This window comes from Nycticebus coucang, chromosome 12 (assembly GCF_027406575.1).
Source record: "Nycticebus coucang isolate mNycCou1 chromosome 12, mNycCou1.pri, whole genome shotgun sequence".
Taxonomy (NCBI): Eukaryota; Metazoa; Chordata; class Mammalia; order Primates; family Lorisidae; genus Nycticebus; species Nycticebus coucang.
Window position 1 is genome coordinate 101,907,439 of NC_069791.1, and position 25,457 is coordinate 101,932,895.

A 25,457-nucleotide genomic window follows, 5' to 3' on the forward strand; every position below is an offset into this window, starting at 1 on the left:
CTCATGCCCACTCTTCAGCATTCCTTTGTCCCCTCTTAGTGTCCTCATCCGAGTTCTGCCACCATTCGTATATTCAACAGATTGAGCACCTCCCCTGTTCAAGACAGACTGGTCCCTGCTCTCATGGAGCTTAGAGTTTCAAGGAGACACACACAAGAAACAGGTTTGTGGTGGATATGAGCATTAGTGAAGGAGCCAGACTCAGGGGAAACGAAGTCGTGGGCGTGGTGGGAAAGGCCTCCCCAAGCCCATTTAGACTGAGATTTGATGGAAAGAAAGACACAGCTATGGAGAGATGGGGCCAGCATCTTGAGGTGGGTCAGAGTTTGGTGGCTGCAGCAGAAAGGTCAGCCCAGTGAGGGAAAGGCCAATGAGGGAGTGTGGTGAGGCTGCAGGTGGAAGGGCCAGGCTAGGGCCAGATCCTGTGGAAAGGGCTCCAGGGACATGTTTGGATTTCAGCCAAAGGAAAATAGTCACTATTAAGTAGTTTTATTAAGATACAGTTTAAATATTGCAAACATACTGCAGACCAGATTAGAGTTCAGTTCTTGGCCTTCTCTGTGAGCACTAGGTCCACACATCCTGATAGCTCATGTGCTCTGTTCAGCGTTGGGGCACACATTTCCTGACAGTGCCCCTTCTGCTGCTTTTTAACATTTCATGCAGATTCTAGCTGGGACCTCTAAGCTCCAACAGGGAATGGAATATAGCAAATATATTTGTATTTGCTCCAGTAACCTCGACCATGAACAACATTTATGCATTGGTATAAGTTTAGCACATGAGGAAAAGAATAGAACGAAATGCTTCAGCAGTGTGCCCAGTCTTCCTTTACCATAAGATGGATCCCTTCAATCACCATTGTTACCTAATCTCTGCTCCCCGCTCCCAAACTGTCACATCTTTGAGGGCTGAGGCCGTGTCTGCTTTCACTGCTGTGTCCCCAGCATTACAGTGTCTGGTGCACAATATGTGTTCCACCAGTATTTCTTTCTTTCTTTTTTTTTTTTATTTTTGAGACAGAGTTTCACTTTGTCATCCTCAGTAGAGTGCTGTGGTGTTATAGTTCACAGCAACATCAAATTCTTGGGCACAAGCGATCCTCTTACCTCAGCCTCCCCAGTAGCTGGGACTACAAGCACCTGTCACAATGCCTGGCTATTTTTAGAGATGGAGGTGGGGCGGCTTACTCTTGCTCAGGCTAGTCTCCAACTCCTGAGCTCAGGCAATCCACCTGCTTTGGCTCCTAGAGTGCTAGGATTACAGGCTTGAGCCACTGCCCCCAGCCCGTAGGGTATTTATTGAATAAACAGAAGGGAACACAAGCTTGTTTTTGTTCTCAGGGGCATTTCCCATGCCTAAAGAGAAGGTTGGCACACAGCAGGTCCTCAATCTGTATTTATTGAATGAACAAAGGAGGAGGTTATTTGCCTGGGAATGATATTGTTCACTAGCAAGTGATTGTGGGATGTGCCTTTTTTTGGGTGGTGGCTGTGGGGAATTTAGGCAATGATTTTCTGCTAATGAGGCATTTGAGCAGAAACTGGGAGGAAGGTGGAGAGTGAGCCATGTGGACGTTGGGGCAGAGTGTTACAGAAAGACAAGAGAGACTTACCAAGGCATTTGAACTTGGCGTGGGCTGGATAGGTTTGTTTAATGGGTAAATTTCTGGGAGCTTTGGGATATGGTTTCCTTATGGCCTGGCAATGAGAATGTTCTTGTTTTTAATTTTCAGGTTAGTGTCAGTTAATGATCAGACCCAACAGTGAACCAATCAGAATGGGTCCTCTGCTTCCCCAGGTGTGGTTGGACTTCAGGGACCTTGTTTCTGAGAGCAGATACATCACCCCTTTCTGCAGAGGCTGCATTCATTTGCTGGGGCTGCTATAACAAAGTACCGTAGATTGGGCCACTTAAATGACAGAAACTTATTGTCTCCCAGTTCTGGAGGCCAGTAGTGCAAGATCAAGGTGTCAGCAAGGGTTGGTCCCTTTTGAACGCTGGGAGAGAGACTCTTTCCTATGTGTCCTTCCTGGGGTCTACTGACAATGTTTGGCTTGTAGAAGCATCATCCTGATCTTGTAGAAGCATCATCCTGATCTTTGACTTTGTCATCACCTGGACGTCATCACCCCAAGTGTATGCATGTTCTAATTTCTGTGTTTTATAAGAACATCATCATATTGGGTTAGGAGTTATTTTCTTCTGGTGTGACCTCATCATAAATAATGACATCTACAACAATCCTATTTCCAAAAACAATCACATTCTGAGGTGTGTGTGTGGGGTTAAGACTTCAATACATGAATTTTGGGGGAGACACAATTATACCAGTAACACCACCTTCTCTTTAGAGAAGGTGAAGAGTGTGTAAAGGTACATCATCTTTACCTCTGGATTCATGATCAAGGCCACTGCCCCAGTGTTATTGCATTATGTTTTCTTAATCTGCCTCCTGACATTACACAGGTTCAGGCCCTGGGGATGCTGTGGTTCTCAAACTCAGTGTCCTCAGGAGCTTGTTCAAAACATGTATATTCCCAGGATCCTCTTGGGTGGCCAAACGAGGGCCTGGGAATCTGCATGTTTAAGAAGCTCCTGATGCAGGCGGTCATGGGTCACATGTGGAGAAACTCTTCCTGGGAGGTGATTAGTGGTTTGTAGAATGACCACATTCAGAATCCAGTAAATGAAACCCCTACATCATGTTAAACGCCCAGGTGATTTATCTTCTCTGAGGAGAAGCTGAGGTCTGAGAGGAGGAGGAGAGGTGGGAAGATGCCTCTGGGCTGTTTTCCCTGCTTTCAGTGCCCTGAATGATGGAAATGCCAAGGGTCAGGTACAATTAAGGTGGGGTTTATCTTACACGTTCCTCTATGCTCTGTTATGATTAGAATGCCCTTTTCTCTTCTTTTTTTTTTGAGACAACATCTTACTCTGTTGACCTGGGTAGAGTGCCCTGGAGTCATCATAGCTCAAAGCAACTTCAAACTCTTGGGCTCAAGCAATCCTCTTGTCTCGGCCTCCTGAATAGCTGGGATTACGGGCACCTGCCACAATGCCTGGCTATTTTTAGAGACAGGGTCTCGATTTTGCTGGGGCTGGTCTCCAACTCCTGAGCTTAAGCAATCCACCTTCCTCGGCCTCCCAGAGTGCTAGGATTACAGGTGTGAGCCACCATGCGTGGCCTAGGATTCCTTTTTCTTCAAAGTGACTTGTAAGCTCAGGTTTCTCCTTTAGTCATTTCATCCCCCTGCTTTAGTAACTTAAGCCTTCTGAAAGGAATCAGTGTCAGGATACAGTAACTAATCCATCCCAAATTCAGGAAGGATGGGGGCGGGACACAGCTCCCTCCTAATCCATTTCGGTGCAGCTGACTTCCCCCAAGGTGGCGCGCCTGTTTTGGTACATTTTTGTTGTGGAAAAACAATGGTAAAGAAATCCTTGGCATGTGCAGAATGCTGTGTAGGTATTAAATTCTGGTCCCTGCTTACCCAAGAAAATAGCAATGTCAAAAAAGTAGTCAAGCCCTAGTGTGGTGCCTCAGGCCTGTAATCTCAGCACCTTGGGAGGCTGAGGTGGGAGGATCACTTGAGCTCAGGAGTTTGAGACCAGCCTGAACAATAGTGAGACCCCCGTCTCTACTAAAAATAGAAAAACTAGCCAGGTGTAGTGGCAGGTGCCAGTAGTCCCAGCTACTCGGGCGGGTAAGTCAGGAGAATCACTTGATCCCAGGAGTTTGAGGTTGCTGTGACCTGTGATGACACCACTATACTCTACCCGGGGTGACAGAATGACATTCTGTCTCAGAAAAAAAGAAAAAGTAAATCAAACTTGTCAGCAAAATCCAGGAATGTTCCTCTGGGTCTGACAATTTCGAGCACTTATGGGAAAACAGCCAGAGAACATCAGCAGAAGATTAGATGAAGGGAGATTATCTCCCAAAATAAAGATCTAGAACAGTGGTTCTCAACCTTCCTAATGCCGCGGCCTTTTAATACAGTTCCCATGGGTCGCAACCCACTGGTTGAGAACTGCTGATCTAGAAGAAACACTTTCTCCACTCCCTCCACCTCCGGGTGCTCAGCTGGGCACAGAAGGAGCAGGGGAATATATTCAGATGTTCAAGTTTAAATATGACCAAGTTTCCATGTAAGGATGATTAGTAGCTATCTCCTACCTTGAAGCAAAGCAAGACGATGTGTTCACAGAGCCTCACACCCCAAGGGTTGGAGGATTCCCTGGGTTTTTCTACCCTGGGGTCTAATTTTGATTCTGGATTGGCCTCAGCATGGCAGACAACACCTGAACCCATAATAAGGGTTCAGGAGGGCTTTTGTCAAATGCCAGGGGTTTCACAGCCATAGCTAACTGGGTACTCTATTCTCACTGAGTCAGAGCTCACCGGATGAGCTGTGCCCTGGGAATGACAGAAACCATGAAGGGTCAGCTGCTGATTCCCTTCCTACCACTTTGGGACAAGCCCCCAATTCATGGGACATCATCACCTTGTGACAGCAGGTAACATTTGCCTGGTACTTGATAAGTTCTACGCACTGTTTTCAGTCCCCTGTAAACATAATTCTCCCAGCAGTGGAGGTAATATCCAGGCAGGTGCTATTATCATTCTGATTTTACTGATGAGGAAACTGAGTCACAGAGAAGATAGTGACTGTTGGAGCCACAGAGAGCTGGGATTTGAATTCTGGCAGCCTGGCCTCAGAACCACGCGGCCAGCCACTGTGCTACACTACCTTTGGTGACATGAACTATGACATGACCTAATGATATCGTAGAGGTTTTCCACAGTATATGGAAATTAGTACATAGTGCCTTTCAAGCTCATTTCTTGAGTTCCAGCTCATGACTTGAACCATTCTTTCCCGAGACCCTAAGACCCTTCCTCCTTCCATTGTGAAAAGATGCCATAATCGACCCCTAAACAAACAGCCTGTAAGATTCCAGTTTATGGGCATCTTTAGAATTTGTGTTGAGTGATATTTGAGACTCAAAACACATACCTAGAGGTTGTTCAAGGTTATCAGTTGGGCATGGTGGCTCATGACTATAATCCTAGCACTCTGGGAGGTCAAGGCAGGAGGATCTCTTGAGCTCAGGAGTTGGAGACCAGCCTGAGCAAGAGCGAGACCCCGTCTCTTCTAAAATAGAAAAACTAGCCAGGTGTTGTGGCAGGAGCCTGTGGTCCCAGTACTCGGGACGCTGAGGCAAAGAGGAATGCTTAAGCCCAGGAGTGTGAGATTGCTGTGAGCTGTGATGATGCCACAGCACTCTATCCCAGGGTGACAGACTAAGACTCTGTCAAAAAAAAAAGGTGGTTCTTGAGGCTGAGAAACAAGACTCGACTCATTTGCACTCTAAGTTTATTCATCTGCTTGCACCCCCAGGTCCCTCCCAGCTCCTGCCTGCTGATCCTGCTCACTCAGGGCTTCCAAAAACCTGAGATGGTGGATCTGGGCTGCTTCGCTCAGCTCTTTCTTTAGATAACTCCTTCTCAGCATGTGACCCACGTCCCCGGGGACCTAAGGAAGACAGACTCAAGGGATGTGTTCAGCTTCTGGGCAGCAGGTGCGGAGCCATCCATCTCAGTAGCTGTTTGGTGGTGACAGTGTTGACCATTCAGGTGCTCTGTTTGTTGGAGGGTACTCTGCCAGGATGTAGAGGAAGCCACCCAAGGCTGCGACTGCTGTGCCCGTGTTGTGTGTGGAGCAGCCATCTGCAGGGAGAGAGAGCCTCCTGTGAGTGTTGGGTGGAGGCAACATTGGCCCTTTAGTCAACACGCTTCCAAGTGTAAGTGCTTTTCAGATGTCAGCCCAGCCAACTTGTGCTGTGTGGACGTGTCCCCTTAAATCCCCTTTGCTGGGCTGGGCACCCGTTCACCAGCTGCTGTGCATGTTGTCTGCTAGGGGCTCTCTGCTCCATCTGGGAGGTGTGTCCCCTCCCAAATGACTCACTAACACAAGGATATAGAAGCTCAGCTACCTTGTCTCAGGGAGATAACCCAGTGGTGTAATTTGTACTCCAAACACTCCCCCTTCCGCCCTCTATGAGGTCTGACCTGAAGTCATACCCTTGTTCAGCTCCTCCTGGCCTCAGCCTGTCCCCTTGATGGCCTGCTTCAATCAACTGCGTGCACCAGACAGAACCTTGTCTTGGGTCCTGCATTAGACCTTCTAAAATGGGGAAACTGAGGCTTGGGAAGCAGAACTGAATTCCCTGGCCCAGGTAACTCCACAGCTCATTTCTTGACCCCAATGACCCCTCTCACAGCTACCTCTGGCCTGCCTAGTCCCATGTGACTGTACCTGGCTGAGACAGCAAGCACTCAGATGTATTTGGTTTTTTGAGCTCAAGGTGGGCTGCACCCTTTTGGTCTCACAACCTATTTGCTCAGGAGGGAGGGAGCCAGGATGACTTTCCTCCTACTGAAAGACCTTGGACAGGGGAAACGAAAGATCCCAGACAAGTCCCTTTGAGGGAGGGAAAATGCAGATTTCAAGGTGCTGAATATTAGCCCTGTCGAGTTCTAGTTCATGACTTGAACTGTTCTTTCCTGAGACCCAGAGACCCTTCCTCCTTCCACTGGGGAAAGATGCCATAGTGGACTCCTGGACAAATAGCCTGTAAGACCCCAGGTTATGGGCATCTTTAGAATTTGTATTGAATGGTATTGGAAACTCCAAAGAGACACGTAGAGGTTGTTCAAGGTCGTTGGCTGGGCATGGTGGCTCACACCGGTAATCCTAGAACTCTGGGTGTCTGAGGCAGGAGGATCTCCTGAGCTCTCTAGTTCAAGACCAGCCTGAGCAAGAGTGAGACGCTGTCTGTACTAAACCTAGAAAAAGTAGCCAGATGTTATGGTGGATGCCCTGGCAGTTTATGAGTATCGGTAGCCCACCACACACAAATGCCATGGGCAGCACTTTGTATGAGGATCGGGTTTTAATTCCCAACAGCCCTATGAAAGGGGCACTGTTAAGTGCCTGCTTTATAGATGAGGAAACTGAGGCTCAGAGAGGTCAAGTGAGTTCCACAGTGAGTAAGGGGCAGATTTTGGATTTGAATTCAGATGAGCAGACCTCAAACTTGGTGCCCTTATTTTCTCTGCCAGCTGCCGCCTGCTCCTTGGCTGTGGGTCAAGAACGAACACACCACTCTTAGACAATTTGCTAAGCTGTGGGTCAACCTAGAAGGGTCCCAGGAAAGGCCTGGGGCTCTAGGGTTTCCGCATCTTCCTCTCTGGGCCTCAGACTGTCAGGCTCCAGGGAACGGGCAGCTGTCCAGGGAGTACACGCAAGGCCCTGACCACCCTAGCCACAGGCAGCCACAGCTTGCTCTGGCTCAGGCAGGCCGAACCAGGGCAGCAGTCTCTGGAAGCTTCCTGGGAATTCCTCTCCTTTCCCCTTTGTGACCTTCGGTGGCAGCTACAAAATGGACCTTGTGTTACAAATGCAATTGTGGTATTCCCCTCTCCTGTCTCTTGCAGGTAGATGAAGAGGCCAGAGTGGGGTTGATGGAATGACATTCAGTTACAGAATCATTTACCAACATATGTCGGACATCTAGTCTGGTTCTTCCACCCCCCTTCCTGCTTTGGCATGTAATTATTTATTTTTTTATTATTATAATAAGTGAAAGTCCTTTCTCCCTTCTTGGTCCCTCCTTGCCTGTGTCTTCCTGCCTCCCTTTCTTCAACTTTACTCATTGCCTTTCTTCTCTTCCCAATACAGTTATATCCTAGTCTCAGTTTCTCTACATCGGTGGGATGACCATAAAATTTATCATCACAACCAGCACACTTTGGGCAGGAAAGGAGACACTGTTCATGATGGCCCAACAGGTGTAAACTGAAGCAGCCCTGGGAACACCAGGCTGTTTGGCCACCAGCACTGTTATGGTCCTGTGCCCATTGGTTCTCAGGTTCCCTCCCTGCCTTTCCTGCCTCCAAACCCCAGCACACAGACCCCTAAAACTATGCTTACTCGGCTACCTTGCCCACTGGCTTCCAGTTAGATTGACAACAGGAGGTGTGGGGGAGAAGCCAGCATATTTCTTGCCTCCTCTTGTCTTCTCCATCTCTAGATCCTGTTGGGTCTGCTAACACCACATCCTCCTGCCATCCCTCCAGCTCCAGGGAGAGTAGTGGGTGGCTTCCTTCCCCTGCAAGGGTTTATCTTTGGGCCTTCTCACCTTTTCTGTGTTTAGTTTTCCCAACACCTCTGAAATAAGTTCCTTATATTGAATTCCTTCTGTTGAAGTCCTGTGTAGATTCTCTTTTCCTGACTGGACCTTGGCTGAGAAGGGTTATCTTTGGGATTTTTCAACAACATACTGAAACTTCTCTTGTTCTCTTTTAACTGGGGACAATATCTCTGGACTCCCCACTTTCTAAGAGGAGGCTATCAGAGACACCTACCCTTCTTTCCATCTCCTAAACATAAAGGCCCTTTGACCTTTGCCCCCTTCAGTCATGCCAGGGGCCTTTTTTTCCCCCCCCCATATACCATTTAGGGAAACATATATAAAAGAGAATAAATGAGCACAGAACTCCATTTTGCTAGGATGTCTCAGTTTTATATACCCCAATAGCTGGGGACCCCACTTCCCTTGGGTATTTTCATTACCTGTAAATTGCGTTTCTCGCCTCTTCGCTCGTCTCAAAAAATGCTGTTGGTATTGAATAGCTTTAGATAGTTCTTTATCTTTAACATCTAGGAGAAGAGCACAAGGTGAACTTCTCAAGGTGGATTATTTTTCAAGATATATTTTTAAATGTTACTCACTAAACCTCTTCCCTTTACAACACTTCAAGTATTTTAGATCTTCTCTTGAACCTTGAGGCTATTCCAGAAGTTTCCTCCCGTACCCGTCTGCAGATTCTACAATAGAGCATACATTTATTATCTACTGATGATTTCTCAAATTGTGGTCCTCCAAAGACCCATCTTCAGAATGACTGGAAGTGCTAGTTGAAAATGTAAGTTCCTCCAAGACAAGCAAAAACTCAGGGAATTCATTACTAGACAAGCCTTACAAGAAATGTTGAAGGGAGTCCTACATCTGGAAGCAAAAAGACAATCATCACTATCATGAAAACACAAAAAGTATAAAACCTACTTGTAGAGCAGGTATATAAAGCAGAAAGGGAAACATATCAAACCTGATCACTAAAGAAAATCACCAAATAGCAATGCGAACAGTAAGAGAGAAACAAAAGCTATACAAAACAACCAGAAAATAATCGAAAAAATGACAGGAATAAGTCCTCACCCATCGACAATAACCTGAATATAAATGGATTAAGTCTTCCACTTAAAACACAGGTGGGTATAGAGAAGCGTGGGATTAAGGCACATGCCTATAGACTTAGCTATTTGGGAGGCCAAGGCAAGAGAATCACTTGAGTCCAGGAGTTTGAGGGATAGCCTGGGCACAGTAATGAGACCCCCATCTCTAAAAAAAAAAAAAAAAAGAAAGATATATATATATATATATATATATAGACTGGCTGAATGAACTAAATAAATGGCCCAACTACAAGAAACCCACTTCACCCACAAAAATAGAGTGAAAGTGAAGGGAGGAAGAAAGACATCCATGCAAAAAGCAAGCAGGAGTATTTCTATCACACAAAATGGACTTTTATTATTATTGTTAGAGACAGAGTCTCACTTTATCGCCCTCGGTAGAGTGCTGTGGTGTCACAGCTCACAGCAACCTCAAATTCCTGGGCTTAGGTGATTCTCTTGCCTCAGCCTCCCTAGTAGCTGGGACTACAGGTGCCTGCCACAACGCCCGGCTATATATTTATTTATTTATTTATTTATTTTTTCCGGCTATATTTTTTTGTTGCAGTTTGGCTGGGACCAGGCTCGAACCTGCCACCCTTGGGGCAGGTGCCCCTACCCACGAGCCACAAGATAGTCAAAAAAGCTGTAAAAGGAGACAAGGTTATTATATAATGATAAAGGGATCAATTCAGCAAGAGGATATAACAACTCTAAATATATATACACCTGACACGGAAGCAACCAAGTAGGGATTTGAGGCAAATATTAATTGATTTAAAGGGAGAGATAGATTCATATTCAACAATAGCTAGGGACTTCAACACCCTCTCAGCACAGGACAGAAAATCAAGAAAGAAACATTGAATTTAAACTACACATTAGATGGGTCGGCGCCTGTAGCTCAGTGGCTAAGGCTCCAGCCACGTACCCCAGAGCTGGCGTGTTCGAATCTGGCCCAGGGCCCGCCAAACAACGACAACTACAACCAAAAAATAGCTGGGCGTTGCGGTGGGCACCTGTAGTCCTAGTTACTTGGGAGGCTGAGGCAAGAGAATTGCTTAAGCTGAAGAGTTTGAAGTTGCTGTGAGCTGTGACGCCACGGCACGCTACCCAGGGTGACATAGTGAGACTTTGTTTTAAAAAAAAAAAAAAAAAAAAAGCTACACATTAGACTAAATGGGCCTCAAAGACATTTGCAGAACATTTCATCCAACAGCTACAGAATACACCTTCTTCTCATCAGCACATGGAACATTATCTAGGATAGACCGCACGTCAGGTCACAGAACAAGTCTCAACACATTTAAAATAATTTAAGTCATATGAAGGATCTTTTCTGACCACAATGGAATAAAACTATAAATCAGTAAGAAGTACAAATACGTAGAAATTAAACAACATGCTCCTGAATGACAAATAGGACAATGAAGAAATTAAGAAGGAAATTTAAAAATTTCTTTTCTTTTTCTTCTTCTTCTTCTTTTTTTTTTGTAGAGACAGAGTTACACTTTATCACCCTCGGTAGAGTGCTGTGGCGTCACAGCTGACAGCAACCTCCAACTCCTGGGCTTAGGTGATTCTCTTGCCTCAGCCTCCCGAATAGCTGGGACTACAGGTGCCCACCACAATGCCTGGTTATTTTTTGTTGCAGTTTCGCTGGGGCCGGGTTTGAACGTACCACCCTCGGTATGTGGAGCTGGTGCCCTACCCACTGAGCCACAGGCGCTGCTCAATTTTTTTTTTTGCAGTTTTTGGCTGGGGCCGGGTTTGAACTTGCTACCTCCGGTATATGGGGCTGGCGCCCTACTCCTTTGAGACACAGGTATCACCTTTCTTTTTTTTTTAATTTTATTTCCTTGCTTATTTTTTATTTCTTTGTTTTTTTTTTTGTCGTTGTTGTTGTTGAGACAGTGTCCCACCCTATGCCCCTGAGCAGAGTGCAGCGGCGTCCTAGCTCACTGCAACCTCAGACTCGGGTTGTGGGCATCCCGCTGCCTCAGCCTCTGGAAGCCGCTGGGATTACAGGCACTCACCGTGGTCCCTGGCTGGGTTTTTCCATTTTTTTCATGAGTCAGGGTCTCACTCTTGCTCAAGGCAAGTCTCAAACTCCTGAGCTCAAGCAGCCTTCTCAGCCTCCCACAGTGCTGGGATTATAGGCCACTGTGCCCGGCAAAAATAATTTCTTGAAACACACCAGCCTGAGCAACATAATGAGACCTTGTCTCTATAAAGAAATAAAAATTTAAAAATAATTAGCTGGGCATGGTGATGCATACCTGTATTTCCAGCTACTCAAGAGGCATAGAGAGTCTCTTGAGCCTAGGAGTTGGAGGCTGCAGTGATCTAAGATTACATGGCTGTATACAGTAGAACCTCTGTATGTTGGCCATATAAAGGATTGTAACAAACTTGTCAACATATGGAGCTGGTCAACATAGGGAACTAGGCCTATTGTACTGATACTTACATGTGGTGCATGTCTGGTCTATGAAAATTAGGTCAACTTAAGGAGGTGGTCAATGTAGAGATGGGTCAACTATGGAGGTTCTATTTATTTAAAAATTGCAAGTTCCACACTCTGCTAAATAGATCTCAAAACTTATGATCCAGTGATCCTACTTCTGGGTCTATATTCAAAGGACAGGAAATAAGTATATTGAACAAGTGTCACAACTCACTTCTGACACCACTTGTCAGGGCCCAGGACTGGCCAAGCCTCGGGCCCAGCTTAACTAGGTTCCGGACTCGGACTGCTAAGTTACCTTGCTCAGGTTTGTTAGGTGCCTGAGGGCTGTCTACTTTAGCTGGAAAGAGAGAGAGAGTGTCTTAGAGAGAGTAAAGCAGTCTTCTTAGAAAGGTAGATCTTAGTCTTTAGCAGAGCTTGGTTATCTTCAGCAGAGAGATGCTGTGCTGGCATTCTGCAGGCAGGAGAGGAGACAGGGTCAGAGTGAGCGGATCCGTGATAGAATGCGCATACTCCCCACTGCCTTCGCCTACAGCCTAATATAAGGCTGATCTCGTGCCTCTCAACACCACAGGTGTAGAGACTGCCAATTCACCACTGCTCTCATCTCACGAGCTCTCATGCTTGTTAGGAGAGCTAAATCCCTCTCCATGCTCTTTCCATCAAGGTATTCCATTATTGAGCTATACAGGTATTTCTTATAACTCTCACGCCTCCTAGCCATAGGCTATACGGGCTGCTACAAACAGGTATCTGAATCCCCATGTATACTGCAGCACTAATCACAACAACCAAGGTATGGAATCAACCTAATTATACATCAATAGATGAGTGGATAAAGAAAATGTTGTATATATGTGCAATGGAATATTAGTCATAAAATGAATGAAATCCTGTCATTTATAGCAACATGGAGGATGCTGGCAGATACTATGTGAAATATATCATAGAAGGACAAATGTTGCATGTTCTCATCCATATGTGGAAGGTAAAAAAGCAGATCTCATACAAGGAGGAGAATCATGGATGATTGGGAGAGATTGGTTACCAGATACAAAAGCACAGCTAGATATGAAGAATAAGACCTATGTTCTATAGCTCTATAGAGTGACTATAATTAACAACAATTTATGGTACGTTTTCAAATAGCTAGAAGAACAGACTTTGAATGTTCCCAACACAAAAAAAATGATAAATGTTTGAGGTGGTGGAGATGCTTGTTAGCCTGATTTGATCACTAGACATTGTATACATGCATGGAAATATCACACTGTACCCACACGTATCATTATTAAGTCTATTAAAAATAACAAAAGTGAAAAAAAGATTGCGAGTTCCACAGAACCCCCAAACTGCTGACTCCTTAGGTCCAGGGACCAAAGAATCTTCATTTTATAAACCGTGTTTTAAAAACAGATGGTCTTATTTCAAAATCTTTTGCTTCTTTGAGCATCCAAAGCCTCTCATTTAGGACACCAGCACTTCCCTTGCACATGGCCCCGGGCAAGGCGGTTTCATGGGTATTATGTCCACTCTCCTCTCAGCTCAGGAAGGTAGATGTTATTATTCACACTTATTTACAAACAGGGAAACTGAGGCTCAGAGAGATGAAGCCACTTACTCCAAAAAGAACCAGCTGTCAAGTGTAACATGGCTGGAAAGGGGCTGAGACCCTTCCTGACCACCACACCCGAAGAACCTTTCCTGTGTTCTTCTCTTTCTCAGCCTGTTGTCTCCTTCACAGCTCTTACTGGAAGTTGCAATTATTATTTTTTTTGTTTGTTTTTGCAGTTTTTGGCCGGGGTTGGGTTTGAACCCACCACCTCTGGCATATGGGTCTGGCGCCCTCCTCCTTTGAACCACAGGTGTCGCCCAAGAAAGTTGCAATTATTTCCCTTATTGGTTTGTGTTTTCTTTTCCAAGGGCCTCTGGTTTTCTCTAGAGCCTAGATGGTGTCTGGCAGATGAGTAGGGCTCGATTCGTACTTGCTGAAGAAAGGAACTGAAGAAAGGAACTTGTTATTGCAGGTGCGGAGGGCCAAAAACACTGTCTTCCATCTTGTAAAATTTTGGCTTCCAAAGCTCAGAACCCATTTCCCTCCTTGTATGTCTGTGTGTGTGTCTGTTTGTGCATGCACATGCGTGGCATAAATCTCTCAGCACTCCTGACACTGTGGAGTTAGCCCAGATTTAGAGTGCACTGCTGCTCTAGTGTCATGGGCATCACGTGTTTCCCTGCCTGGACTAGAAACCGATTCCCCCTACCCTCTAACCCGTACCACTTTTCTCCCAGCCAGGGCATGAACACAGCTTACCAGGCTTTCCGAAGCATCCTTCTTGAACCTTCTGCCAGCTGAGAATGGCCTCCAGCCACCGGAGCTTGTAGAAGTCAGAAAAGCCGCTCAATCCACAAAACATGACTGCAAGCAAAGACAGTGTGTCCTGGAGGTCTGCCCCCCCCACCATGTCCCCAGGCTGCATGGTGCCACCTGCTTCCTTGGGCTGGGCCCAGGAGGTGGGCATTCAATGTAGGGGCAAGAAGGAAGCAGCCTGAGGCTCCGTTGGTGGAGGGATTTGAACCCCTTCACTGGGGAACTCCCTCCCTTTCAGCCCCATCTCTATAGCTTTGAGGGTCTGTTTGCCAGTCAGTCTTTCCAGAGCTCCACCATTGGTAGCTGTCACATGGTGGTAGGTAAAATATAGGACGCCCAGTTACATCTGAGTTTTTTATAAACAACGAATACAATTTTTTAGTATAAGTATATTTCATGTAGAATTTGAGATAAACGTTCACAAAAAATGTATTAATTGCCTATTAAAGTTCAAATTTAATTGAAAATAATTGCTCTATATTTTTACTTGCTTAATCTGGCAACACGACGTGTGTGTGTGTGTGTGTGTGTGTGTGTGTGTGTGTGTACAGGAGCCCCAATCACGGCTTTGTCCCGAGGGCAGAATGCCAGGCTCACTATTTTCCATGAAGATGTCCCGGGTGGGGTAGGCATATTCAATGGCCTCGGCTCTGCGGTTCAGGTCCATCATGTTGGCACAGAAGAGGTTGATATAGTGCTGGCTCTGGTTGAACAGTCCCTTGGTGCACCCTGTCTGGGGGGACAAACACCGGAGACAAGGAAGTCAGTGGTACAGATGACAGACGTACACTCTGTTTTATGGCAAAGACTTGCAGCAGTGAGACCATCTTGCAAGGGGTGGTGTTTGGGGCAGGTCTTTTCTCCTTTTCCCAGGATTTTTCTTCGCTCACATATAAGCCTGCCTGGGGCTCCATCACTGAGGGTCAAAGAGAGCCACTTCTAGTCCCAGCTCTGCTACTCAGGAGCCGTATGGCCTTGGCCTGCTGAATTAACATTTCTGAGCTTCACAGTTTTCTTTTTTTTTTTTTTTTTTTTAGCTTCACAGTTTTCATTGGGAAAGGGTGAAGCTGCTGGAAGCTGCACTAGAGGGGCTTTGATGTGTGTAGATGACACATCTAGGAAGCCCCCAACGTGATACCATGACATTAGGGCATCAGTGCACTCTAAATCTGGACTAACTCCATGAGCAGCTTCTGGGCTACTCAAAGTGTGGAACTCAGACCAGGCCGGTCCCTACCCCACACCAGGAGAGGACAGAGTTTAGAATAGCCTTCAGAAACTTCTGTAGTGATGGTCAGAGTAACTTTCTACCTGTTGAATCTAATCCAGTGGTTCTTAACCTTCCTAATGCTGTAGCCCTTTATTTTTATTTTTATTTTTATTTTTTGTAGAGACAGAGTCTCACTGTATCGCCCTCGGGTAGAGTGCCGTGGCGTCACACAGCTCACAGCAACCTCTAACTCTTGGGCTTACGCGATTCTCTTGCCTCAGCCTCCCGAGCAGCTGGGACTACAGGCGCCCGCCACAACGCCCGGCTATTTTTTGGTTGCAGTTCGGCTGGGGCTGGGTTTGAACCCGCCACCCTCGGCATATGGGGCCGGCGCCCTACTCGCTGAGCCACAGGCGCCGCCCCCAGTTCCTGTGGGTTGTGACCCACAATTTGAGAACTGGTGATCTAATCAAATAATTTTCCTTGTAATTTGATTTTTGTTGTATTTCCAAAAATACTGGTCTGCCACAGTTTGCAAAGAAATAATAATAATACTAATTAAAAAATCCTGTCAAATAAGAACAGTGGGTGCCTTCTCAGCTAAGAATTTTTGGACACTGAATGACATTTTTTGTTTTTGTAGAGACAGAGTCTCAATTTATTGCCCTTGGTAGAGAGCTGTGGCGTCACAGCTCACAGCAATCTCCAACTCCTAGGCTTGAGCGATCCTCCTGCCTCAGCCTCCCAAGTACCTGGGGACTACAGGCCCCATCACAACGCCTGGGTAGTTTTTCTATTTTTAGTAGAGACGGGGTCTTGCTCTTGCTCAAACTGATCTCAAACTCCTGAGCTTAAGGGATCCTCCCACCTTAGCCTCCCAGGGTGCTAGGATTACAGGTGTGAGCCACCATGTCTGGCCCAAATACCTTCTTCTGGCTGGCTACAGCTAAGGCAACCCACTGCCCATCACTATGGGCTTGGTTTGCTCTCTTGCACGTGGTTATCAGCAAATTTTGTTAGAAGTCTTCTTCCATTTGTTGTTCACAAAGTCCTGTCTGCTGCTTCTCTCTGATTCTATCTTTTGTTTTGTTTTTCAATGCCCTATGGTCCAGTTCAGCATTCAAAGCTATCTGGTTCTGCCAGTCCAACAGTATCCCAAATCTCCCCTTCCCCAACCCACCATGGCTAGGTAATGGGCTCAGTCACACAGTAGGATGGCAGGTGCTGTCACTTCTCCCTGCTGGTGTCTGAAGCACAAATCCAAAGCCTGCTTTTTTTTTTTTTTTTCCTGGTGTGCAGCAGACAAGCACACCAGTGGCCAAGAGCCCCTTTCATTGGCCCCCTCAGACACTTACCATTCTGGCCCAGAGGAAGAAGAGCAGTTGGTGGGATAGGTAGTAGCCCGAGCAGCCGGGCTTAGTCATGAGGGCCCAGCAGAAGTCCGAGAGCCTGCAGGACTGGCTGCTGTCCTCCCTGGGGGAAAAGTGGTTCTGGCTTGTTAAGGGTGGTGTCCCATTCCCACCCTGTGCCTCCCCAGGCTGTGACTAGTTGCTAGAATCCCCAGTAGGTTCCAGGGCCCTGGTTGGGCACAGGGTTGCCAGATAAAATACAGTGTCTTGTGCCTTGACTTGCTAAATCTGGCACTTCCTAGCACAGAGAGGTGACACTGGAATTCTTCTGGGGTTAGGGAAGCCACCAGGGGCTGAGACTTCCTGTTGCTCCATGGGACCCCAAATTACATCTTTCCTGGCACTGCCCCCAACGGTGGATACTTGAATCTAGACAGCTTAGGGTCTGGGCAGAACATGTTCATTCCCCCGTGCCTGGCCTGCCCCAGAAAATGGCAGGCAACAGAAGTGGCCCAGTGTGTCCCAGCCCAAACACCTCTCTGAAGGACACAGAGAGGATGTGGCCGCCACTTGCTTCCACTCTGCCGGTAGGCCCTGCTCTCAGCTGCCCAAGGCCTGGCTCCAAGCCCACCCAGCAGCTGGTAAACTGGTGACCAGGTAAGCTCAGCCCTGCCTCCTGGGACTGAAGCCTATGGGTAGACAGGAACACAAGGTCACTGTAAACTCCATCTGTGCCTACAGGAGGCTCTGGAGAGCCCATTGGGGAGGCCTGGGTTGTCTGAAGGGTCAGAGACAGTTCTGGAGGCAGGATGATGGCTGTGGCCCTGGAGACCTAGCACAGGGATTTAGGCTTAGGGGAGGGAGGTGGGAAGTGGGTGGGAAAAGCAGAGGCTTTGAAGTAGAGGGTGTCCAGAGGATTAAAGGATGCCCTGGGGCCAGGTCAAAGGGGTAGAAGGGAACAAAGGGACAACAGAAGACTTGAGGAGTGTGCTCAGATGTGGGTTTTGAAGGGATTGCTGTGGCCCAGGGACACCAGCCAGGTGGTGGGCGTGCTGGCAGTCCCCCACCCCCCATGATTCCCCTGTCTGGGTTTGTACAACCCCTGGGACTCACATGGGAGGTGTGGGGGTGGGGTGGGGTAGGGTGGGAAAGTCTAGGGACCCCACCCAGTTCCTAGCAGCTGTGCCAGGCAAGAGTCACTAGTCTCCTCGGAGAAGGAGTCCTGGGGCTCAAAGATGGGGTAGACCAGGGAGGCGTTGGTGCGGGTCCAGGCGTGAGGTAGCTTCCAAAACCCGGGCAGGAGAGTTGGCCGGAACTCTGGCAGGGAGGAGAGTCGGGGTTGTGGGAGCTGTGGCTCCCAGCCATGGAGCTGGGTATCTTCTGAGCACTAAACCCCACCTGCTGATCCAGGACTGGGTTTGAAACACCCAAGAAGCTCTGCCCCCCGCCTCAATCCATAGGAACAGTGTTGGGACAAGCTTTGACTAAATCCACTGCACTTATGGGAGCTAGCGATTTGCAAATCAGGTTCTGTCTTGAGCTTGATTTGGAGAGAAAGTGATGCTCTTTCAAATTAGATGCCCAGCCAAGGGGCTTCTTCAGGATGACATAGACTAGTATGGCATTAGGGACCAGGCCAGGGGTGAGGGGACCTCAACTGCAGGGAGGCCAGCCTCACCAGGAGGGACTGGGGTGGTGTTCACCTGCAGCTGGCGGTTGTGTGACCACAAATTGTGCCCTGGCTGACATTGTCCACACTCACTAGCTTACACAGGGTTGGACAGGGCTGGCTTTACGAATGTTCCCCAACCCCCATTAGGAATAACTCAGGCCAGCGTTACTGGATAGGGCTTTCTACACGGTCACTTGAGGCTGGTGAGAAGAGAGACTCTCTACATTTTAAGGCACAAGAGAGATGTTGGTAAAACATGACTGTTTGCTGTTCACAGGGTTGAGCTGCCTGCCTTTTAGATGCCCTGCCCTCTGGAATGGACCAGACTAGACACTCCACTCTGGTCTAGGATGAAAGCCCCAAGCCTGGATGTGAGCTGAAGGCATGAGAGGAGACAAACTACTACTTTCCCCCTTCCCCTGTGTAGGTGGGGATGTCATCAAAGTCTGAAGTCAAGGATGATCGAATGTCCCCAGGGTCCACCTGAGGCTTGCTCAGCCGACAGGTTCACAAGCAGGTTACAGACTGTCCTGACTTTGCATCAGTACAAGAAGGAGCTCACACTGGGTTATTTCAGTAAATATGCCCAGATGCTGTGTTCCTGAAAAATGGTTCTCCACCCATGCAATTACCTCTTAGATACTTGGGGTCACTCAGCTTGAGGTAGAAAATGGATCTTTTCAGGAGCGCCTCTAGCTTCTCAGCCAGCTTCCCCATGCGCAGACTCAGCAGCTGTAGCAAGGGGTCCTGGGCCCACTTCTCCTGGACACTTTTTAGCTGCACTGGGAGGGAGCAGAATTCATTCATTCCACCATCCAGTAAGCCATTTGGGTGGGAAAAAAAATCCTAAGTTATACTGCATACTGTGAGCCTCTCTGCCTTCCCCAATACATAGGAGGAGGTGTTTGCTGAGCTTCTTGGAAACTGGGCCTTGGTGGGGCTGATCTAGGGGATAGGTGTGAGGTCAGAGTGGTGGAAGGTAGTGGCCAAGAGCTTGGTTTCTGGAGGTGGGCATGCATTCAAATTCTGACTCTGATTCTGTCTTGGGCAACCACAGAAAGTCATTTAATTTTTCTCCATCTCACTTTCTCCATCTGTAAAATGGGGATAACAATAAACCTTACCTCTTGCAAGGGTATTATAAGGATTAAATGAACTAATTTGTAGGGAGCATTTAGTATTTAGTGCAAAGTCAACACTTAATAAAGTTTAGCCATTAGTAGTAATTAAGGGGACTTAAGGTCTGTTGTACATGAAGAAAAATGAGAGAGGGATTCAGATTGCAGGGTGGAGAGCCACTGTGTACAGTTGAGCAGGTTGTGCACTGCACAAAAGGATGATCCATTCATATCATGGGTTTGTACATACTGTATCTATATATTTACCTTGGTTGGTCCAGGGCATTTCAGACCATACTGTATATATTAAGACAATTTCCCAGCAGATGGTGGTCAAGTGACTTGCAATCACTTGCTACCTTTAATTCCCACAAAGTTACCCTGTGGGTTAGCAGTGGCCCTTGTAGGGTTGGAAGAAAATGGTAGAAAGAGATGAGGACAAGAGGTGGCCAGAAAGAGGAGAGACATGAGGACTAGCATCAGTGCAGGGCTGAGAGACTGAGAGAGGAGGTAGGGTAGTTGTCCTTGAGTGGAACTGCAAGGGAGAGTGGACTACTGTAAGGAGGATGCTGACGGAGTCTTTCAGGGAAAGACCCCATGACCCCCTTGGCTCCCTCCATGAGCAAACCTTCAGGGAAGTATAGGCTCGGGAGTGCCCATAGTGAGGGGCCTGGGCGTGTCAAAGCGTCAAAGTGTCTTCTGAAGTCCAGCAGGACCCAGAGCCTGCCCACTTGGAGCTCATTGTTTGGGAAGAGACAGCTCGGGATGTCTTTGCTCTTAGTCAAGGATACCTGGCACTTCGATAGTTAGGTGCTAAAGCCACCAAGTGTTGAGCCTTACAGGTAAGAAGACATATATAAATGATCCCTGGTGATACCCCCATCAACCTGGAGCTTGGAGAATGAGGAAACTGAAGCTCTTTGAGGCCAGTAACTCAGCACTGCACAGCTGCACGGAGGAGATCCAGAACCTGAAGCCAGGCAGGTGGGCTCTGAAGCCTTGCTCTGGGTGGTGTGCATGGCCTTTGCTTCCTTCCGGGGGAGCTACTGTTTTAAGTAGCTAAGTTCCTGGGAGATTTGTTGTGCAGCAACAGATTCTTAAAAAGGGAAGGTGCAGAGCTGTGCAGGAGACACAAGCAGCAGGGCAGCCAAGGGCACCATGGCTCCAAAAAGGGACGGTGATCTGAGGCTGTGACGTGGGCCCTTTGCCAGTCAGTGCTCACTGATAGTGACTAGGGAGCCCCACCTCCTCGCGGGTGAGAAGGGATGATAATCACGGACATAGCCTCAGGGACTGTGGAGAGAAGGCAGCAAAGTACCCCATGCAACACCCTCAGGGTGTGCTGGTGTCCCACAGGCTCCTAGAGAATGGCAGCACCTTGTGTTGTTACACATGCCTCAGAAGCACCTGCCCCCTGGGAGTCCCCTGTCACTACCATCTTTCCCTATAAGGAATCAGAGACCTCTGGGGCTGCCCATGACAAGAGTCTGTTCCTCAGTTCCATGAGCTCTTATTCAATACCTGCTGCACACTGGGCACTGTGCTTGGTGCCAAGGATGGACATGACTCTACGGAGCCACTTGGCCCTAGGGGGCTGGTATGCCAGGTGGATTGAATCCTAGACCTGCCACTCATTAGGTGGGAGGCATTGGGAGGCACTTGGAATCTGTGCCTCAGTTTCCTCACCTCTGGGCCACTTGGCTGCTTACACAAAGCAGGCGCCCAGGGGGCACCCAATGCCTGTTTGCAAGGCTACTTCTCAGCCTTCACGGGCCCCTTCCTCCATTAAAAAGATACATTAAAGATTATATTCTACAACTATGATAGTATAGACTCATACATTAAAAATTATAGATTGAGACATTTTCTTCCATACAAAAGTTCAGTTGTTTCTTCTTATTTTAAAAGAAAGCATTTTTTTAGCTCAGCGCCTGTAGCTCAGTGGTTAGGATGCTGGCCACATGCACCAGGGCTGGCAGGTTCAAATCCGGCCTGGGCCTGCTAAATAATAATGATGACTGCAACAAAAAGTGGCCAGGCACTGTGGTGGGCACCTGTAGTTCCAGCTACTTGGGAGGATGAGGCAAGAGAATCACTTAAGCTCAAGAGTTTGAGGTTGCTGTAAGCTGTGATGCCATGGTACTCTACTGAGGGCAACATAGTGAGACTCTATCTCAAAAAAAAAAAAAAAATCAGCACATTGTACCCCATATACGCATGAATGTATTCATGATCTATGTGTATTTGACTTAATAAAAAAATAAATAAATTGAAAAAAAAAAGAAAGCATTTTCATGGTCCCTAAAAGTACTGTGGTTCCTGGCCCTGTGCATGCCATACCTAGCAGGGAACCAACCTGTCAGGCATAATGATGGTTATTCTTAATTCCCAGAGGAGGTGATGAGATGAGACTGGGAGACCATAATGGAGACCCTGGGCATGTCTAGCCTTGCCCTAGCCCTGGCCTCATAGGAGGGACAGGACCTTGGGGTTCTTCACGAATGAGGAAGAGACACTGGGGAGGCCACATGGACAAGATGGAGCAGACTGTCCCCGGGGCTCTCCTGCTGCTCCTGATCCTGGCTGGCTGGAAAACTGTGCTGGCAGTTTTCAGCACAGAGTGGGGAGGCGGGAGATGTCCACTGCCGGGCCTGGAAGCCAGCACCAGGCAGAGCCCATGCAGACAGCAAGCTGGGGGCTTTGCCGCTTTGGTCACAGTGGTCTGCAGGGAGGGGCTCACTGCACCTCATGGTGTGTGTGTGTGTCTGTGTGTGTGTGTGTGTGTGTGTGTGTGTTCGGCTCCCTGTTTGCCTTGGACTAGCTCCAGCCTCCTTCTGGGGATCTTATATCTCTGAAAGTGAAACAAACACTTGGCTGTTTTCTTAGCACCTTCAAGTGGGTTTGCTGGAAGCAGAGAGAGCCAGGTTGGAACCTGATCTCAAGGGTCCCCACTTTTGCCTGTGGCTGCCCTCATGCAAGGGGAGGGCCCTCCCATAAATATCCATTAAAAGGACCCCTCCCTGTTCCCTTGTTTTTGGCATGTCTGGGGTGGGGGGTGTGTGGCTAAATAATAATTTCCAAATCTTTCCCCATGTTGCTTTAAATCCTTCCTACTTCTAAAAGCCTGTTGACAGCCAGCTGGGCCCAGACCCCCAGGGAGAGCAAGCCCACTGCCTTCCCTTTCCCTAGAGCCAAAGCAGGCTACATTGGGGCCAGAAGGTTCCAGGTCCAGACATGCAGAGCAATGCAGGGACAAAGCTCAGAGCTGGTTTTCCAGGGGTCAGTCCTGGGGAACAAGGCTCACCCACCTTCTAGCACCTGGAACCCCACCACGCAGTCCAGGTTGATTTCGGGTAGCCTCTCCTCTAGGAAGAAGGTGGCTCTCTCCAGTGCAGATAGGACAAGGCCTGCAATGGTGGCTTTGCCCTCTTCAGTGTCTAGCCGTGGCAATGAGGAGGGCTGCATCAATGGCAGTGCCGTCAGTAAGAGCAGGAGCTGCAACCCTGGGATGGCCATAGCTGGCTTCTGCTTTTGGCTGGTCATATGTCAGCACCAAGAGACGCGGCCCAAGCCAAACAGCTTGTGCACACGTCCTCCTGTCTCCTCCTCCCCACCTTCCCTTGGTAAACCTTCAGAGTGGTCAGGCAGGATGGCCCAGATGCCTGGGAAGGGCAGCTGCAGGGGAGGGGTGGTGAGAGGATTGTGTTTAGGCCAGTCCTGGGTGGGCAGTCTCCTGGCCTCAGGCTGGGGAGAGGGGAGGAGGAGGTGGGAGATAAAATTACTACCCAATCCAGCAATTATATTCCTAGGGATGTAACAAAGAGACTTGAAAACAGGTTTTGAAACAAAAACTTGTAAACAAATGTTTATAACAGTACTATGCACAAGAACCAAAAGGTGGTAACAACCCAAATGTCTATCAGTGAATGAATGGATGGCTGGGTAGGTGGTGGCTCTGTAATTTTAGCACTCTGGGAAGCTGAGGTGGGTGGATTGCTTGAGCTCAGGAGAGGGAGACCAAGACCAGCCTGAGTAAGAGCAAGACCTCATCTCTACTAAAAATAGAAAAACTGAGGCAAGAGGATTGCTTGAGGCTAAGAGTTGGAGGTTGCTGTGAGCTATGAGTCTATGGCACTCTACCCAGGGCAATAGCTTGAGACTCTGTCTCAAAAAAAAAAAAAAAAAAAAAAAGAATGGATGAAGAACATGCAGGCTACCCATAAATACAATGGGGCATCATTCAGCCATGGGGGGGGGGAATAAAGTCTTGATATGTGCTACAATATGAATGAACATTAAAAATTTTATACTGAGAGAAGCCAGACACAAAAGGTCACACATTATATGATTTCACTTACATGAAATGTCCAGAACAAGCAAAGCTATAGAGATGGAAATTAGGTTAGAGATTTTGGGGACTGATGAGGGGGATGGGGGGTGACCATTAATAAATGTAGAGTTTCATAATTTGAAGAAAACTAATATTCGCCTTATAAGGAATTCCTGAAGGCAACGAGGTTGCTTTGAAAGGCCAGATGCTCTACTTCATGAGTTAATTAAGAAGAAATTCCCAGACATGCCAAGAGATTCTGAAATTCAGATAGCAGACAGTTTCAGAACCCCAACGCAACTCAAGCCAAATAACACATCTCCTAGACACATTATAATTAACTTCGCCAAACTTAATATGAAGGAGAAAATGCTGCAAGTAGCCATGTGTAAGAAAACCATAATTTATAAGGGGAAGAATATTAGAATGACTGCAGATCTCTCTGCTGAAACCTTTCAAGCTAGAAGAGGGTGGTCATCAACTTTTAATCTCCTAAAACAAAATAACTTTCAACCCAGGATCCTGTATCCAGCTAAACTGAGTTTCATTTATGATGGAGAAATTAAATATTTCAATGACATTCACATGTTGAAGAAATTTGCCATAAATAAACCAGCTCTCTAGGATATTCTCAGACCTATCCTCCATAATGACCAGTGCAATCCTCTACCACAAAAGTAAACTCACTCAGAAACTTTTGATCAAATTCCAACTTCCATAGTGGTGAAAGAATTAAAAATATCCACTGGACTTTCAAAAAACTTGATACCCCAAATTCTACCAGGGTTATCAATATTTTCAATTAATGTGAACGGTTTAAATCATCCTCTAAAGAGGCACAGGTTGGCTGACTGGATACAAAAACTCAGATATCTGCTGCATACAAGAATCTCATCTTACCTTAAAAGATAAATATAGACTCAGGGTGAAGGGATGGTCATCTATATTTCAGGCAAATAGTAATCAGAAAAAAGCAGGTATTGCAATTTTATTCACAGATACAATAGGCTTTAAACCAACAAAAGTAAGGAAAGATAAGGATGGTCACTTCATATTTGTTAAGGGCAACACTCAACATGATGAGATTTCAATTATTAACATTTATGCACCCAACCAGAATGCACCTCAATTTATAAGAGAGACTCTAATAGACATGAGCAACTTGATTTCCTCCAGCTCCATAATAGTCAGAGATTTTAATACTCCTTTGGAACTGTTGGAGAGATCCTCTAATAAGAAGCTAAGCAAAGAAATTTTAGACTTAAACTTAACCAATTCAACAATTGGATTTAACAGACATCTACAGAACGTTTCATCCTAACAAAACCGAGTACACATACTTCTCATCAGCCCACGGAACATACTGCAAAATCAATCACATCTTAGGTCACAAGTCTAAACTCAGCAAATTTAAAAGAATAGAAACTATTCCTTGCATCTTCTTGGACCATCATGGAATAAAAGTTGAATTCAATAACAACAGCAATCTGTATACTCTTACAAAAACATGGAAGTTAAATAACCTTATGCTGAATCATAGCTGGGTCATAGATGAGATTAAGAAGGAAATTATCACTTTCTGCCTGTGGATGCTGCCGAGGAAGCATCATTAAAGTCTCTCTTCCCACTGCCATC

The 25,457-nt window shown here is 47.0% G+C and overlaps 1 protein-coding gene across 1 annotated transcript; it reads right to left on the reverse strand.

Annotated features, from left to right (window-relative positions):
• Positions 1-5,400: 5,400 nt before the first annotated feature.
• On the reverse strand, positions 5,401-23,035 carry C12H16orf89 (chromosome 12 C16orf89 homolog). The gene is made up of 8 exons (XM_053555774.1): positions 22,801-23,035; positions 19,007-19,156; positions 17,869-18,019; positions 16,709-16,826; positions 14,741-14,876; positions 14,087-14,191; positions 8,643-8,729; positions 5,401-5,734 (listed from the first exon to the last, which is right to left on the reverse strand). Exons 1-8 carry the CDS (start codon positions 23,033-23,035, stop codon positions 5,604-5,606), a joined length of 1,113 nt encoding a protein of 370 aa, XP_053411749.1. The 3' UTR covers positions 5,401-5,603.
• Between the last annotated feature and the right edge of the window lie 2,422 nt (positions 23,036-25,457).